This window comes from Myxine glutinosa, chromosome 12 (assembly GCF_964187855.1).
Source record: "Myxine glutinosa chromosome 12, kmMyxGlut1.1, whole genome shotgun sequence".
Classification (NCBI taxonomy): Eukaryota; Metazoa; Chordata; class Myxini; order Myxiniformes; family Myxinidae; genus Myxine; species Myxine glutinosa.
In genome coordinates this window covers 84,750,272-84,766,447 of record NC_136272.1, presented here as the reverse complement: position 1 = coordinate 84,766,447, position 16,176 = coordinate 84,750,272, and the positions used below count along the sequence as shown (strand labels likewise).

The 16,176-nt window shown below is 43.7% G+C and overlaps 2 protein-coding genes across 7 annotated transcripts in view; one reads left to right on the top strand and one right to left on the bottom strand.

Moving 5' to 3' along the window:
• The window catches only part of EDEM1 (ER degradation enhancing alpha-mannosidase like protein 1), a 58,027-nt gene extending 51,930 nt beyond the window's left edge, over positions 1-6,097 (bottom strand). For all 3 annotated transcript variants that reach the window (XM_068131992.2, XM_068131994.2, XM_068131993.2), the window contains exons 1-2: positions 5,725-6,097; positions 5,350-5,422 (exon numbers count right to left, since the gene is read on the bottom strand). In XM_068131992.2, the coding sequence (XP_067988093.2) occupies positions 5,350-5,422; positions 5,725-6,020 (369 nt within the window). In that variant the 5' untranslated portion in view covers positions 6,021-6,097. The remainder of the gene's footprint in view (positions 1-5,349; positions 5,423-5,724) is intronic.
• A 432-nt stretch (positions 6,098-6,529) lies between these two features.
• Positions 6,530-16,176, top strand: part of LOC137437565 (dipeptidyl peptidase 1) — a 41,531-nt gene continuing 31,884 nt past the window's right edge. For 3 of the 4 annotated variants that reach the window (XR_013620952.1, XR_013620953.1, XM_068131996.2), the window contains exons 1-2: positions 6,530-6,611; positions 14,121-14,302. Coding sequence is in view for 2 of the 4 variants with exons in the window: in XM_068131996.2 (XP_067988097.2) it covers positions 14,143-14,302 (160 nt within the window). In the remaining 2 variants the exon portion in view is untranslated. Of the gene's footprint in view, positions 6,612-9,578; positions 9,761-14,120; positions 14,303-16,176 lie in introns of those variants that run through there. The other variant, XM_068131995.2, reaches the window with a different exon arrangement.

Genomic DNA, 16,176 nt, shown 5'->3' with positions numbered 1-16,176 from the left:
ATGGAAATCTCCACGCATGGCTGGCAGACTTCCTCTCTAGTCGTAGTCAACGTGTGGCCCTGAATGGGTTTCTCTCATCTCCTCTTCCTGTTCAGGCTGGAGTTCCCCAAGGCAGTGTTCAGGGCCCTGTGCTTTTTCTGGTCTTCATCAATGATCTCTCAGACTCTCTTGAAAATCCTCTCTATCTCTTTGCTGACGACTCTACTCTCTGTCGCTCCATTCTTCATCCCTCAGATCAGCAGTCTGCAGCCTCCTCACTCTCTGCAGACCTTGACAAAATCACAGACTGGGCAAACAAGTGGAACATGTCTTTCAATCCTGACAAATCTCACTCTTACGATGTCTCTCCGAAAAGACCGACTGGACAACCCTCCCATCCACTTTCTGAATAATCCTCTCCAAGAAGTTCTGTCACTCAAGCTTTTGGGTCTCACTATCTGCCATGATCTTTCCTGGAAAAACCACATTTCAAATCTGGCCTCCAAAGCCAGTCGCCGACTGGGCATCCTCCGTCGTGCGAAGTCCTTCCTTGGCACACCTGAGCTCCTCACCACATACAAGGCTTTCATCCACAGCTCAATGGAATACCGCTCTCCCCTCTGGGCTGGTGCTCCTGCCTCACACCTAGCTCGCCTTCGCGCTGTTGAAACCAAAGCATTCAGAATCATTGGAATCTCCCGCGATGAAGCTAACTCCAAGGGCCTCTCACTCACTCACCGCAGGCAGGTTGATGGTCTTTCCGTCTTCTACCGACTCCTCTCTGGCCTTGCCCCCCCAGCTCTCTCTGGGCTCTGTCCCGCAAATATTCCTACAGGTCGCACAAGATCTGCCTGCAACCCTCTTTTGGTTAAACTGCCAAAATCAAGACTCTCTGCTCACCTTCACTCCTATTTTCTCCCGCCTCTGGAACAAACTCCCTCACTCTCTTCAATCCCACTCCACCCTCCAAGTCTTTAAAACAGCTGTTCACCACCATCTCTTATCTTCCCCCATCCAAAACCTTGATCTTTTCTACCCCCGCTAATTTCACCCCAATTCCCCTTTTTGAAATACCAACTTCTGTCCTGGAAGTCCTTGTGCTTTATACTTCTCCCTCCCCCCCCCCCCCCCCTTCCCATGCCTCCTCCCCCCGGGCCCTCTCCCTTCCACACATCTCCCTGCTCACGGATGTTGTGTTTGTGTGCTTCCCCTTTTCTCCCCATCTTGTCTTCCGCTCCCTCTTTTTGTGTATTTTGTTTGTCTGGTCGATTTGTTTGTGAAGTAAATGTTAGCTCTTTCACGAGCCTCGATTCAGTATACAAAAAAAAAAAAAAAAAAAAAAAAAAAACATCAGGAGGTAAAATTGAGATTGAGGAGGATCGAGATAAAGACATTGTTGGAACGGATCGATGGTGGATTGAAAGAAAGATTGTCGAAACGGACCGATGGTGGATTGAGGAAAAGAGATTGTTGGAACAGACCGATGGAGGATTGAGAGAAAGATTGTTGAAACGGATGGATGGTGGATTGAGAGAAAGATTGTTGAAACGGATGGATGGTGGATTGAGAGAAAGAGAAATAGCGGCAAATGGGGAAACATCACACTGGGAATACGGACTATTCTAATAACACATTTCCCCATACTCAAACACCCAGACAATGGGAAAAGGTCTACTTTCAAAACTACAGAAACAACTGTCTGGGGATGCCTAAGTGTACATGAATGTGCTCCCCCAGTGTACATTTTTCACAACCGCAACAAATTATTAATTGCAGAGTTCAACGCAATGGAAAACTGCACATTTGTCTTTCACGTGGTATCCACCTACCAAAGGCGCAGATATCTGATTTGCGCACTGGGCGGACAACTTTGCGTTTTATTTCATTTTTACATGTTTGGGGACGTTTTGAGTGAGAACCCAGTTATGATCACTTTCCCCAATTGGCGCAATGATCTGAAATGGAAATTACAAATTTTTCATATTTGTCATAATTTTGTCCAATACCACGTTATTTTGTGTGGACCGATCTACAACTTGCTTAATGTTGTGGCCATCAAGGAGTGGAGGCAGAACATGGGGATTCATGTCTCCCATGATGATGATCCCAGCACCTGGATGGCCCAAGAGGACGACATCAACGGCAATCTGCACAAACTAATGAGAATTGACGTTATCTGCCGGTGAGTATATGGAAGCAACATATATGGAAAACATCGCTCTGGAAAGTTTGTGCGGATGTAATCGAGCCTGAACGATCTCATGTTCTTCAGACACGGGGATGTTAACAGGAGAAGCATTCATACTAAATTTAGCACAGAGAGCAACGCCACATCCCCGACCTGCTTTCTGCTCTTTGTAAGCAAAGAATCGTGTTATGATGCAGACATTTTCCGGGACATTCTGCTGGAACCAAATCACACTGATGGCCGCAGTGTCTGAATCATAGTCATGAACAACACCACCAAATTCATCAATATTTGTTGTTGAATGGCCTAGCATGGATCTGGTGATGACCAACTTTCCCACCAATGTATCTTGCTCGTCCTCTGCCCGAATTGGATCATCTGATCATATGCCGGTGAAGATCAACATCTATCTGGCCATTAACAGTGCCGGCCATTAACATTAACAGCCTTAGCACCGGCGAAGACAAGTCATCACTTATCTTACCCATCTTCCGGCTCTTGGTACTCTGAATCCTGTGGTGAGGCAATTGCTTTAAAAGAACTTGCATTATCCTCTTCAAAAGCAGATCCAACTGAAGGTAACCTCAGATTATTCCATAAAGCCCGCAACAAGTGTGTCTACTCTGTGGAGAGCCAGAAAACAACATCCGTCCAATCCAAAGAATGAACTTTCAAACTTTTCTCCATCCTCTAAAACTTGGTGGCACCTTAGCAAGTGTTTCTCTAGTGTATGATCCCCTTCCACCCATTCCCTCACTTAAAATGGCACCACAGCCGACTTCGCTCGTGAAAAGGTCAAATGTCTCAATTTTTTTGTATACAAGATCGAGGCTCGTGCAAGAGCTAACATTAATCACAAAAAAAACGGACACACAAAACATTCAATAAAGGGAGCGGGAGACAGGATGGGGAGAGAGAGGGAAGCGCACAAGTGCAACAGCAGAGAACAGGGACATCAGGAGATCTGTGGGAGGGAGAGGGCTTGGGGGGGGGGGAGGAGGCATGCGAAGGGGGGGGGGGGTGGGAGAGGTATAAAACACATGGACACTGCTAGGACTTCCAAAAAAGAAGTCAGTATTTAAAAAAAGTGGATCTGGGATGACTTAACAGGGGTAGAAAAGATCAAGGTTTTGGATTCTGTGTTTGCTTCAAAATCTTGTGTCTCAATCCCCTCTCTCTCCCTGTACGCACCCTTCCCAGTCATACCCAACTGCTCCTGAACCATGTTTTTTGCACCTGAGAAGGAGAAGTGTCTGGCAACCCTCCCCACTTACTCTGCAAACTGGATAAGATGGCATCAGCTCATGTGTCCTAAAAATATGCTCCACTGCTCTTGCACTTCTGCTCTCTGCCCTTTTCACCCGGACATTTACCATAGGCCATCTTACATCTGCTTGGAAATCAGCCAACATCATAGCATTACATAAAAATGTGCACGAATGGACCCTTACTTTCAATCATCAACAATGTCATGGAATCCATCATCGCAGTCGACATAAAATCATTCCTTTTCTCCAACACCCTCATCTCAGATCATCAACTCAGATTCAGACATGATCACTCTACCCTGAAGATGCTGCTTCTACTCTCCCAACAATATATGGAGGCCCTCAATACAAGTCATGAGTTCAGGGCCATCTCTATGGACATCTCTCGAACACATGATACAGTCTGGCATCTCGAAAAGAATGGATATCTCAAAAGGTTATGGACAGATTCGGAAACGTTATGGACATATTTGGACAAAACTTGGTGGACAGGATGGGTAAGGCCAAATCGATTTGATTTTGGTGACGATCTCGATACGAGATTTTGTTCTTAATTCTCTCAGTGATACTTCACCATTGAGAGATTTCAAAAGAGTTAGAGACGGTTTATTGCCAAAACTTGGTGGATGAGTTGGGTAAGTGACAAGAACAAGTCTATTAGATTTTGGTTGAGGTCCGGATGCAGATCCTCTCTATCAGTGGGATACAAACATAAACTGTTCGGTCTGGCGGACGTATGTGCTCTACCGAGTGCCGTTCATTCCAGTTCCTTTTGCTTCATCACCGCTCTCCCTTCTACTCTACACCACTGTTGGTGTTTCCCACTTTCCATTTTGTTTCCTTCCATTCTGCTCAAGCTCTTTCACAAGCCTCAGTCATATGTACAAAAAGTCCATACTGCCATCAAATAATTAATCAATGTGTTTTCTCAGCCAAACTGTTTTATCATTGCTATCCCAGGTAGTAAAAGTACAATCTCATTCTATTTACCAGTGACAAAAACGGAACAATCATACAAGGAAGGACATATAGGCCTAGCCCCAATTTCAATAGGCATCGCATGCACTGCCACATCTCATTTTAGAGCAGCATTTTACAGCTAATTTCAAGATGTTTCACGACAACCTCTCGTCTCTGATGTTTTCCATTTCGCTTTTCAGCATCATTTATGGCAGATTTAAAACAATACAAAAAAAAAAAAAAACACAAGAGGACGTCACGCAGAGCACGGCACGGGACCCCCAAAAGGTTTCCATTGATCCATCAAATTGTCCATTTCATGAAGATAAAAATTGATGATCTTGATCAGAGCTCGGGTCAAGAGGATGAAAAGTGACGGTTTTTCAGATGAAAATTGATTTTAGAAGTTTGATCTAGAGTTGACCTTTGGACCTAAAAATAGTTGGCTTCCAATTTAGTGACTCAATATACAAATGCTGCACAGTTCCAAGTGAGCACACACCCTGCACCTGCACCATCCCAGTCCAAAAAGTGCACACCCTGTACCTGCATCAGTCCAAAGAGGTGCACACCCTGTACCTGCATCAGTCCAAAAGGTGCACACCCTGTACCTGCACCGTTGCAAAAGTGCACATGCCCTGTACCTGCATCAGTCCAAAAGTGCACACCCTGTACCTGCACCGTTCCAAAAGTGCACACCCTGTACCTGCACCGTTCCAGTCCATGCCAGATTTTCACTTTCAAGCTTCTCATAGGTTGCGTGGGGGGAACAAACGAAAGAGAACTCACACTCTAAAAAATATATATAAAATAAAAACTTAAACTTCGTTTTACAATTGAAAAATACCGGGTGTTCCCTACACCACAATGGTGTACCCTCTAGCTTATAACATTACCTCAAAATACATCGGTTTTTGTAATTTGGTAACATGAGGTAGCCTACCAGATACTTACAGCAAGAGTATCCAAAGCGTCGATCAAGGTCAGCGAGTAGTTTCCCAGAACATCATTGATGTTTATGTTGGACCTGGTGGTGGTGGTGGTGGTGGTTGGGGGGGGGGGGGGAGGTGGGGGGGGGGGGGGGGGTGGTGGTGGTTGGGGAGGAGGTGGTGGTTGGGGAGGAGGTGGTGGTTGGGGAGGAGGTGGTTGGGGAGGAGGTGGTGGTTGGGGAGGAGGTGGTGGTTGGGGAGGGGGGGTGGGGAGGGGGGGGGGGGGAGGTGGTGGTAGAGTTAAACAGGGATTACAAATAAACAAGAGTGAACACACAATCATGACATAATTATCAATCCCTCGTCATATTCAGACAACTCGTCATTGGGATTTACTCACGGGTTGTCCCAGTCGGGTCCTCTTCCCGAGCAGTCAATGGGGTTCAGTTCGTCGGCGGGAAACGCGAACTTCATGTAGTTCTCGTAGCCGAAGTAAAACATCTTCCTCGCATCCTCCCGGAGCTTCAGACGCTGCGATTCTGCCAAAGGTCCGTAAGGCTGTCGGTAGAATCCCGCGTAAGCAGGATATCCTCCCCGACCTGACGCCTCATCCTCCTCGGCGCTTCCAGGCTCCTCCAGAGCGAGTGCCGCTCCCATTGTCATGAGCAGGACGAGCGCTGTACCAGGAACCAGCATGACGGTCCGCGCTTGACGTATTACTGAAGAGTTGATGAATCAAGATGCACCATGATCGTATCCGCGCCACGTGTGGTAGGCGTGCCCCGGTGAGAATATCGTCCAATAGGAGCAGCATGGCGAGGTAGGCGTGTCGCCGTGAGAATATCGTCCAATAGGAGCAGCCTGGCGTCGTGGCTTCGTCCGTCAGAGCCAAGTAACAACCAATCAACGTGTAGGATGAACGGGAAATACACAAGGCCCAATGGGGATGATGCGCGTGGCCCAAAAGCCGTCTCAACCACTGAATTGAAAATATATTTTCATTTCAGTGGTCTCAACGGATATGCGTTAACTTATAAACACGACATATTAATGAGTTAGGTTAAATTATATTTAAATACTTATCTTAATTTTCTAATTTAATCGAAAAGAGAAGCAACTTATTTTGTCACTCTTGTTGCTTTTCAATTTCAAAGAGTATGAAGCGGTGTATAAATTATGACTTCCGCTGATGACTCCAACGAGGTACAGTAGAGTACAGTATTTGATGACGTCAGCGCCATAGCCGGATGCTGTGTGGCCTATACTTCCCCCGCTGAGGGAACTTTGGTAGATTGTACCTGTTTCTGTTTGTGTGATTCTCTGAGAGCAATTGCTGAAAATGATCTCTCCGGGTTCCCGATATTTTTGATCTTCCTTATTTTCTCTTTCACGTCTCTCTTCAGTCTTTAACATTTCTTTCTAAACCTTTCTACATTTATCTTTCCTTTATTGGTGCTAATTCTTGCTTTTTCATTTATTTTTGTTCATTTTCCTCTTTTACTCCTCTTTTACTTTTAGACCAGGGGGCCGGGAGTACTAAACCACCATTTGGTGGGGGGGGGGTTGTTTGTTTATTTATTTTTTGTATACCAGGTCGATGAGTTTTGTCTACTATGTTTTTTTATTTCCTAAGGTTTATTTTTCTTCCTACACTCCCAATTTCCGAGCAGTATCTTGGATCCGGCTGAGACTTCTGAATTAAAATTTGCAACAATAATGTGAATATAATGTATGTGGGATTGACTTTTTTGACCTTGACCTCATTTTAAGGTCATGACCTAATTAGACATTTTAACTTTTTGTTCACCAAAACTCGCCCAAGGTTTGCCGATCGGAATGAAATTGCCCTCTTTGGATAGTTGAGAGCAAGTCACCTTTATGCTCGATTTACACCATGCCCCTCTGGGTTAAAGGTCGAGGTCAAATGGCGGTTAGAACAAAAACGCGTCTTTTTTTGGTCATCGCTTAATTTTACCAATGTGGAATATCAAAGACCGCTTGCTTGGACGTCCAAGATGTTTTTGCATCAGAATAGTCTACCTACATTGAAGTTGTGCACCTCATATTTGATTTGTGTCCTTGACCTACTTTTTTAAGATTGTGACCTAATTAGCTAAAAAAAATACAATTTTAATCATAACTTAAAGAAAAACAAATTCCTGCAATATTCATGATGTTGAGTTTTATGGATACATTGTTGATTAAGACACATTTTCTTAATTTACACCCTATCCCTAAATGTTGAGGGCAAGGTCATATGGGGTTCAAAAACAATATGGCTGTCATTGGATCACGGGTCAAGGGTAAGAGACTGATGGAATGCATACAGATACAATGACCGATTAATTATTGTAAGTACCGTACTGCAGAATAAAACCTGTATATTAAAAGTTTTAAGAACGAATGCTTTACTGGAAAAGGGTAAAGTGACATTCAAGCCATTCTGTTGAAGTCATAAAAACATGTTTAATGTAAAAGGATGTAGGTTTTCTTTTACAATTTATTCACTCATAAAATGCCAAAAAGTATTTTCGCATCAGAGGGCCCGTTAACAGAGACCGTTCTAAGCCGGATGGTATAAGACCATCCGTGGATCTCACAACAGTGTTTATAATACTACGTTCACTTGATACTGAGATTATATGACATGTCTCGACCAACTCATGAGGAAGTAGAGGCATGATTGGCAAATACCAAAACTTGCAATTACGGACACATTTTTCAACATTTTTAAAACTAAACTTTGTATATGCAATAAACATTGGAGGACACATGAAATATGTAACGAATTTTTGGATTTGACCCCTGATTCATGCCCTAGGGCAGTGGTTCTTAACCTTTTTAAAGGCGCCGAACCCTAACAAAACCCACCGAACACTCGCGGAACCCCTCAAATTTGACCAAAAAATTAAGAAGAATTGCATCTTAATGCGTTTTCTGTTCTTCTTTTCGGGAGGCGATCTAGGAAATGTGTGGTTTTGTTTTGGCAAGGGCCACCCTCAAATCATTTTCGCATGCAGCCTGCTCCTTTTCTTTGTTTTAATGTCCACCAGTTTCGAAAACGCATGCTCGCAGAGATACGTTGTAACGAATGGCGTGAGGATCTCAAGGGCAATTTTAGCGATGTGAGGATACCCTTCCATTTGGCGGCACCAAAACGTTGAGAGCGTTGTTGTGCCGAAGAGTTGTTGTTGAGTCTGGCTCTGCTGAAGTTCGATGAGGTCGTCGAGGTATTGGTCGTTGACATCTGCCGTTGCAACGTCGAAAGTAAACGGCTGCATGCTGGGTATTGCTCTTGGTCGAGGAAGTAGCCGTCAAATGACTTTCCCAGCTCATCCAAGTGCGTGGCAATCGCTTGCTTCAGCTCCCCCGGTACAGCAGTGCCTCCAACTTCAGACTCATCTTCGATCCCGCTCACGCACTCGTCCAGTAGCGAAAAGTTCGCGAAGTTGCGTTCTCTGTTCGCCGCCTCCACAACGGTAACTTCTTTCGGAAAGTGCTCAGCTTTTCTTCAGATTCGATGACATTCACTCCACCGCCCTGCATCTGGCAATTGAGATGATTGTGTGCGTCGAAGATGTCATCCAAGTACGCCAAGGCGAGGATGAACTCTGACTCTTGGAAGTGCGTTGCATGGCAATGCTGGTGTTCTCGCAAAAACAGGGCTAATTCTACACACAATGCAAAAACACGGCTCACTACCTTCCCTTGTGATAACCATTGAACGTTAGAGTGGTAGAGAAGGACTTCGAATTCAGAGCCGATTTCATTGCACAGCTCTTTGAAGATGCGATGATTCAGAGCACGGCTTCGCACGTAATTCACAGTTTCAACGACGATTTTCAGAACATTGGCCAGTTTTGGAGGCAGGGTTTTTGATGCCAGCGTGTGTCTGTGCAGGACGCAGTGCGTGACGATGATGTGTGGTGCATCGGCCTTCACCAGCGCTCCAAAACCAGAGTTGCATCCCAGCATGGCTGGAGCTCCGTCCGAGCAAACTGCAGACACCATGTTCCATGAGAGGCCGTTGCTTCTGAAGAAGTCGTCCACAAGCTTCTGAAGAAGTCGTCCACAAGCTTCTTCACATCAGCTGCCTTCGTCGTTGTTGTGAGAGGCTTGCAGAACAGAAAGTCTTCCTTGATCTCGTCTCCTTTGACATAACGCACAAATAAGATGAGCTGGCTCAAATTCGAAACGTCGGTGGTCTCGTCGAGTTGAAGGCTGAATTTCGTCGGGCTCGCCACTAAATCTGCAACTACCTGGGCGAGGATGTCGTCGCTCATGTCGATTCTGCATCTGATGGTGTCATTTGAGAGTGGAACGAGAGACAACTTGTTTTCAGCAGCTTTTCCCAGCATGATGTTGGCCATCTTCAACGCGGCCGGTTTGACGAGTGTCTCGCCAACGGTGTGCGGTTTGCCCTGCTTTGCGATCAGGTACGCAACTTCATACGACGTGGTGAGGATCGGTTTGTCAATTGGAACGAAGCCGAGAGTGGGCAAGGTAGTACTTCATGTCGAATCGGACTCTCTTCAATTTGAATTCATCCAGCGTTGCGTCTTTGTACTGCCCCTCGCCGTGCAGTTTTTTGAAGTGTTCCCGTAGTTTTGCTGGTGCTAGGCTGGAGTTGCTCAACTTGACATTTCAAAGCATGCATTGAGGACGCTGACTTCCGTCCCATTCCGTCAAACACGTGAACCCGTACCGCACGTAATCGTCCGACCACTTCCTTTTTTTGCTCGACATCCTGCAAAAAAAAAAAAAAGTAACAAACTGATCTTAATTGAGTTCGGGCTAATAATTATATGACAAAAATTTAAAAAGGAACATGCTTAAATATAATCAGTACCCCTCTGAAAACTGAGAAATTTTGACGAAGAAAGCATAACTTATATTTACGATGACGGGATTTATTATCTACTCAACTATATGTCACCTCAAATCCCATTATAATATTACATAGAAAACTGCGAATTGTTAGTTTTCAATTGCGACCAAAGGAGTTATATCACCTCCACCTAATTTTCTGAGTAATTCAATCATATTTTATAATCACCATCCACTTTTGACTTTAATATAACTCTGAACCCGCCCTGCATATCCACAAACATTTCCAACTTACTTTTCAATTAATCAGTAACTCCAAAGTAAGGCGCGACCAATGACGCACGGCACACGGCAAGCTAATCGAGGCTATTCACTGGAATTTCCGAACACCTGTAAAGTCCAAAATCCAGCAAATAAGTAAGCAAGTAAGCACCATCAACAGAATAATTAGCAAGTTGCTCATTGATTCAACTTACTACAGTCAGTGTGAAACAACCTATCTTAAACACAGACCAGAGAAACCATGAATGGGATGGGAATACAATTACAAATAACATTTCCATTCGTTCGTAACATACATAGCAAAATAATAATAATATTAATAACTAGCCGAAACCCGTGGAACATCCACGGAAGGGAGGATGTGGTGTATGGATAGAGTGTACCATTATGGATGGCATAGGGGATTTGCTTGTCCGAGTAAGAGTTAGGAAGAAAGATGAGAATGAAGAGTGCGTATATGAACAACAATCGCCGACACCGGCACAAATGCATGCTCTGGATTGTCCACTCAGTGGACGGCTTGCTTTCGCCTTCGACTGTCCAATCAGCGGACGGCTTGCTTCGCCTTCGCCCAGCAGACGCCAATACGATGGCGTCGTAAGATGGTGTCGTATCGGCAGTTAATCGGATGCTTTTGGGCCCCAACGTCGGCTAATTCAGATTTTTTGAGTATGGCTGTACGTGATAAACAAAGAGTGCGGTTCGTAGATCGTAAATCCATTAGTGCCGTGGGCATCGGGTCACTGGGTGCGGCGTAAAAGGGATAACAAAGTCGAGTCCTTACGCTATTATTATATAGATAAGCGTAATTACACATAGATTCAAAATTGATACAAAACTAAAATAAAAAAAATTGCAATGCGTTTCAGAGGACCTCCGCCAAACCCCTGAGACTGGCTCACTGAACCCCTGGGGTTTGGTCGAACCCAGGTTAAGAACCACGGCCCTATGGGGTGGAAACTCACAAGGGTCAAAAGAGGAAAACAATTAACTCAAAATTTGATATTGGGACATTCCTGGTCGAACTTTTTGCCATCTTTCCAACTTTCCTTTAGGTCAGAAGCGTGGAGATTTACGATGAGTCGCCATCTACTTCGCTCAAGTTACACTTGATATTATATAAATCTAATGTATAAGGCTCTCTCTAACAACTGACTCACCCACTCACTTATTCATCTTAATGTTTAGTACTTTCTAAGTCGGTTAGAAAGATAAAATGTTGCATACTCATGTAACTCAAAGCTAATATTCCCGGACCAATCACATCGGTTTCTATACGTCCATAAACGAAAATGCATGAAAGTCGGCCGATAGCTTCATTCCTGCTCACAGAGGGTCACGTGACCGAAGACAGTCGTGATCATGCACTGAAACGATTGCTCCCGAAAGAAGTTGGTGTTTTTCGGTTTATGGTGGTGTGATTAAAAGCATTTTAAAACATTTTAATGCTTCAGTTTTTTTGTATGCAGAACCAATGCTTGCGGAAGAGCTATAACACTGAAGTGATCAGGAGGAAACAGAATAAGAGGAACAATAGAAAGAGGGGGAAACACCAACAGCATGTTCGGAAGACCAAATAGAGCTAGACTTGGAAAAAGAATGTGTGGAGGGGAATGATGGGGTAGGGGAGGGCACGTGGGGTGGTTCGGATGGATACAGAAGCAAACACTCTAGAAGGCAAAACAGGAAATTTGGAAGTTGGAGGGCAGTGGGTTAACAGGCTCGAAAATATGGTTCGGGATGGGGGATGGAGAACAGAGATGGTGTTGGAGAACAGTTGTCTTCAAGGCTTGGAGGGAAGAATTGGATCGAAGAGAATGTGGAAGCTGGTTACACAGGTGGGAAAAAAGAGGAACAAATGTGTGGAGGTGAACAATGATTTAGGGCTTTCAGAGTTTCACCAGTAGGGAGTTGTTGATGGATGTGTCCACTCTGCAGAAACCTTGGGGGGAGAAAGCATGGAAAGAGCAGATGGTGCGAAACCAGAAGAAAGGCAAAGAGGCCACTGACCTGTTTGCGATTGGAAAATGATAGGCCCATAGGCTCAGCTTCATAGTGAGATATTCCCATAATATTGAAGGCCTTGGTTTCCAGGGCTTCAAGTTGATCAAGGTGTGAGGCAGGGCCATCATCCCAGAGGGGAGAGCAGTACTTCATCTAGCTGCAGATGAAGGCCTTGTAGGTAGGAGTTCAGATGTGTCAAGAAATGACTTTGGATGACGCATGATGCCCAGTAGATTTTTGCATCTATTGTTAAAAGTGGTGTGTGTGTGTGTTAGTTATATGCACAGCCACCGCTCGCTTGTATAAACAGGAAATGGTAGGAACTCGACACCTCACATCCACAGACATTTCTCGCATTTTCGTGAGTCCGATTTTCATCCAGGAACACAAAAATTATTGTTCACCATCTTAGAATTAACACTTTTGTTTAAATGCTGAAAATTCTGTTAAAAGATTATTTCACTTACACATTTCTACCTAGCAACGGCATGCTAAAATGCCCACACCAGCAGAAGCGAGCCCCTGAAAACGCACACACGGGACATCAGAGAAAGGCCTTGTTTGGCACTAGTTCATAATTTCCAAAGTCCCGCGTCATACAGAATATAAAATTATAATATGTCACCCTCAAACCTCCGCCGATTCGACACAGGAACATAAATTGGGAACATAGAATTAGAAATGTTTCATATGTGGTTGGATGGAGAGTAAAATAACAAAGTTGAAACTAGATATCTACGATCACAAAGCAATCACCCAGGGCAAGCTTCTCCTGCTCCAGGCTTACCCTTGGTGATTGCCCACGACTTACCCTTGGCCAACGATCAAATGATGGCCATATTTTTTTCGGACCACGGTATGACCTTTCCCTTAAACATTTAGCGATCGAGTGAAAATTAAGAAAATGCGTCACAATGTACAATCTATTCATAAAAGTCAACATCATAAAAATCAGATGAAGATTATTCAAGTTATAATGATCAAAAAGGTGTTTTTAGGTAATTCGGTCACAATCCTAAAAAAGTAGGTCAAGGATAGTAATTAAATACCAGGTGCCAAACATTGGCAAAATACGCATTGGCAAAATTAAATGATGTCAAAAAACTAGTTTTTTTCCCAAACGGACATTTGACCTTGACCTTTCATCTGGAGGGGTATGATGTAAACTAAACCTAAACGTACATAGCCTTAAGGGCTAAGGGCTATCCAGAGAGGGCAGTTAAGTTCCGATTGTACAGGCCTTAGCCGAGTTTTGGTGAAAAATGTCAAAATGCCCATATATGGGTCATGACTTTAAATTAGATCAAGGTAAAAAAATATGGGTCATGACCTTAAAATTAGATCAAGGTAAAAAATAATGTCAACCCCGCAAACTTCACATTCACATTATTGAGACAAAATTTCATTCCGAAAGTCCGAGCTGACTCCGAGATACAGCTCGGAAATTTGGAATTCAGGAAGAAAAAAAACCCCTAAATGGTGGTTTAGTACTCCTAGTGGTTTAAGAAACTCTGGGGTACCATTAGTAATTTGGGGAGCGAATTGTAGAAACAAACCCGACAGCAGCTATAAGCCTCCCACTATCATATAGAGGGAGACTTGAGTAATAAAGAGGCGGAGCAGATACATTATCTCTGGCACATTCTAAGAAAAGTGATTGCACATTGTCTTTCAACATTACAGCACACAGCGAAGGGTGAAGAGGATGAATGCGTTATGGCTCTTGATGCTCCTGGGGCTCGCAGCGCCACCCGCAGCAACCGACATCCCCGTGAGCTGCATGTACTCGAACGTGCTGGGCTCCTGGCGTTTCTTCGTTTCCAGGGCGCCCTTGGGTCGCTACAGCAACTGCTCGGCCGGACCGGGTGGGTCTCCATGAATCCGGCTTGGAACGCGATGATGCTGCGTGGTCTCCTCGGAAGCATTTTTTGCATGTTATTTGTGATTCAATATTTTAAATAGACTTTTCATTATTACACTATAAGGGTGTTCTCTTATAGAAACAAGCGAGCGGCGGCTGTGCATATAACTAACACACACACACACACACACACACCACTTTTAACAATAGATGCAAAAATCTACTGGGCATCATGCGTCATCCAAAGTCATTTCTTGACACATCTGAACTCCTACCTACAAGGCCTTCATCTGCAGCTAGATGAAGTACTGTTCCTATAATAAGGCAATTCTCTGTGTGTATGGGTGTATGTCTGAAAATCATATTTTAAAAAAACAGACCTCCTCAACTTTCTGGCCTCTAGTCCTTTCGTCCTCTTTCCGACAGGCTTTCAACTCATTCATCAGGCAAGACGGACTATAAAACCTGTTTATGAGCTGCCTTTTACGATGCATGGCTTAAACATCAGTGTCCCCCCAGATACACCTCTGTCCCACCTTTTCATTGCTTCTGACTCGCCATTTGCCTTGACCTTGAATAGTTTTTCAAGTGGACCTATCAAGGAGATGTTTGTACAATTACTTGATTTGTGACTTGTGAGTGCTTTTATTATACCTTCATTTGTAGTTTACACACCATGATTCAATGGATAGCATCTAAGGATATTTGTTTTCCAGATGAGTTAGCCGAGATAAATCAATTGTAACCTCGTTCTTCATGTATCACATGCCGGTGACTTCACCAACAATTGCCCATCACAAAAGGGCACCAAAAATGGCAACATTTACTTATTTGCTTGAAGGACTGATTGCTGGGTGGATGATTAAGCGTAAATCATATATCATTCAGTAAGCAGTTTGTCTTGCCAATAATTAGCCCGTCCCTTGCGCAGCAGGAGACAGGATTTTGCAATCACTTCTGTGGGTATGTCTATCTGGGCCGTAACCTTTTTTTACCATTTGTGCTATTTACATCAAATTTATATGAAACTTTTATGATGATAATACAGAGAAGACAAATTAATCATTTTGTCAGAAGGTCAAAACGTCAAAGGTCAGCATCACCTAAATTCTTCAATTTTCATCCAATTGACCTGAAATTTCAACTTATGGTGTTGGGCTAGCGGCTAGGGTGCCGGCTTAGGATCCTAGGATCCTGGGTTCGAATCCCGGTCAATCGCTGAATTAACGCCAGGGGGGTTGACTCAGCCTGTCATCCTTCCGAGGTCGGCTAATTGAGTACCAGTTCACTGGTAATTCCCTGCTTGTCGTTAAAGGCGGCAAAAATGGTTGGCGTCAGGAAGGGCATCCGGCCGTAAAACATTGCTTCAAAAAGGGGACCGAAAAACAACAACAACCACAGTTCCCGAAAAAGGCCAACCCCCGCTTGCGGGGAAAAATGGCCTCTAAAGGTGTTTTTTTTTTTTTTTTTTTTGACCTGAAATTTCAACTTATCATTTGAGTTTTGTCATCAAATTTTCAACAAAACTTTACTATGATGATATGGAGAAGGTAAATTAATAATTTGGTCAAAAGGTCAAAGGTCAGCATCACCTCAAATCATCAATTTTCATCCAATTGACCTGAAATTTCAATTTATTATTTGAGTTTTGTCATCATAGTTTCAACAAAACTTTATCATGAGAATGTGGAGAAGGTAAATTAATAATTTGGTCAAAAGGTCAAAAAATTTAGGCCAGCATCACCTCAAATCATCAATTTTCATCCAATTGACCTGAAATTTCAATTTATCATTTGAGTTTTGTCATCAAATTTTCAACAAAACTTTAGTATGATGATATGGAGAAGGTAAATTAATAATTTCGTCAAAAGGTCAAAG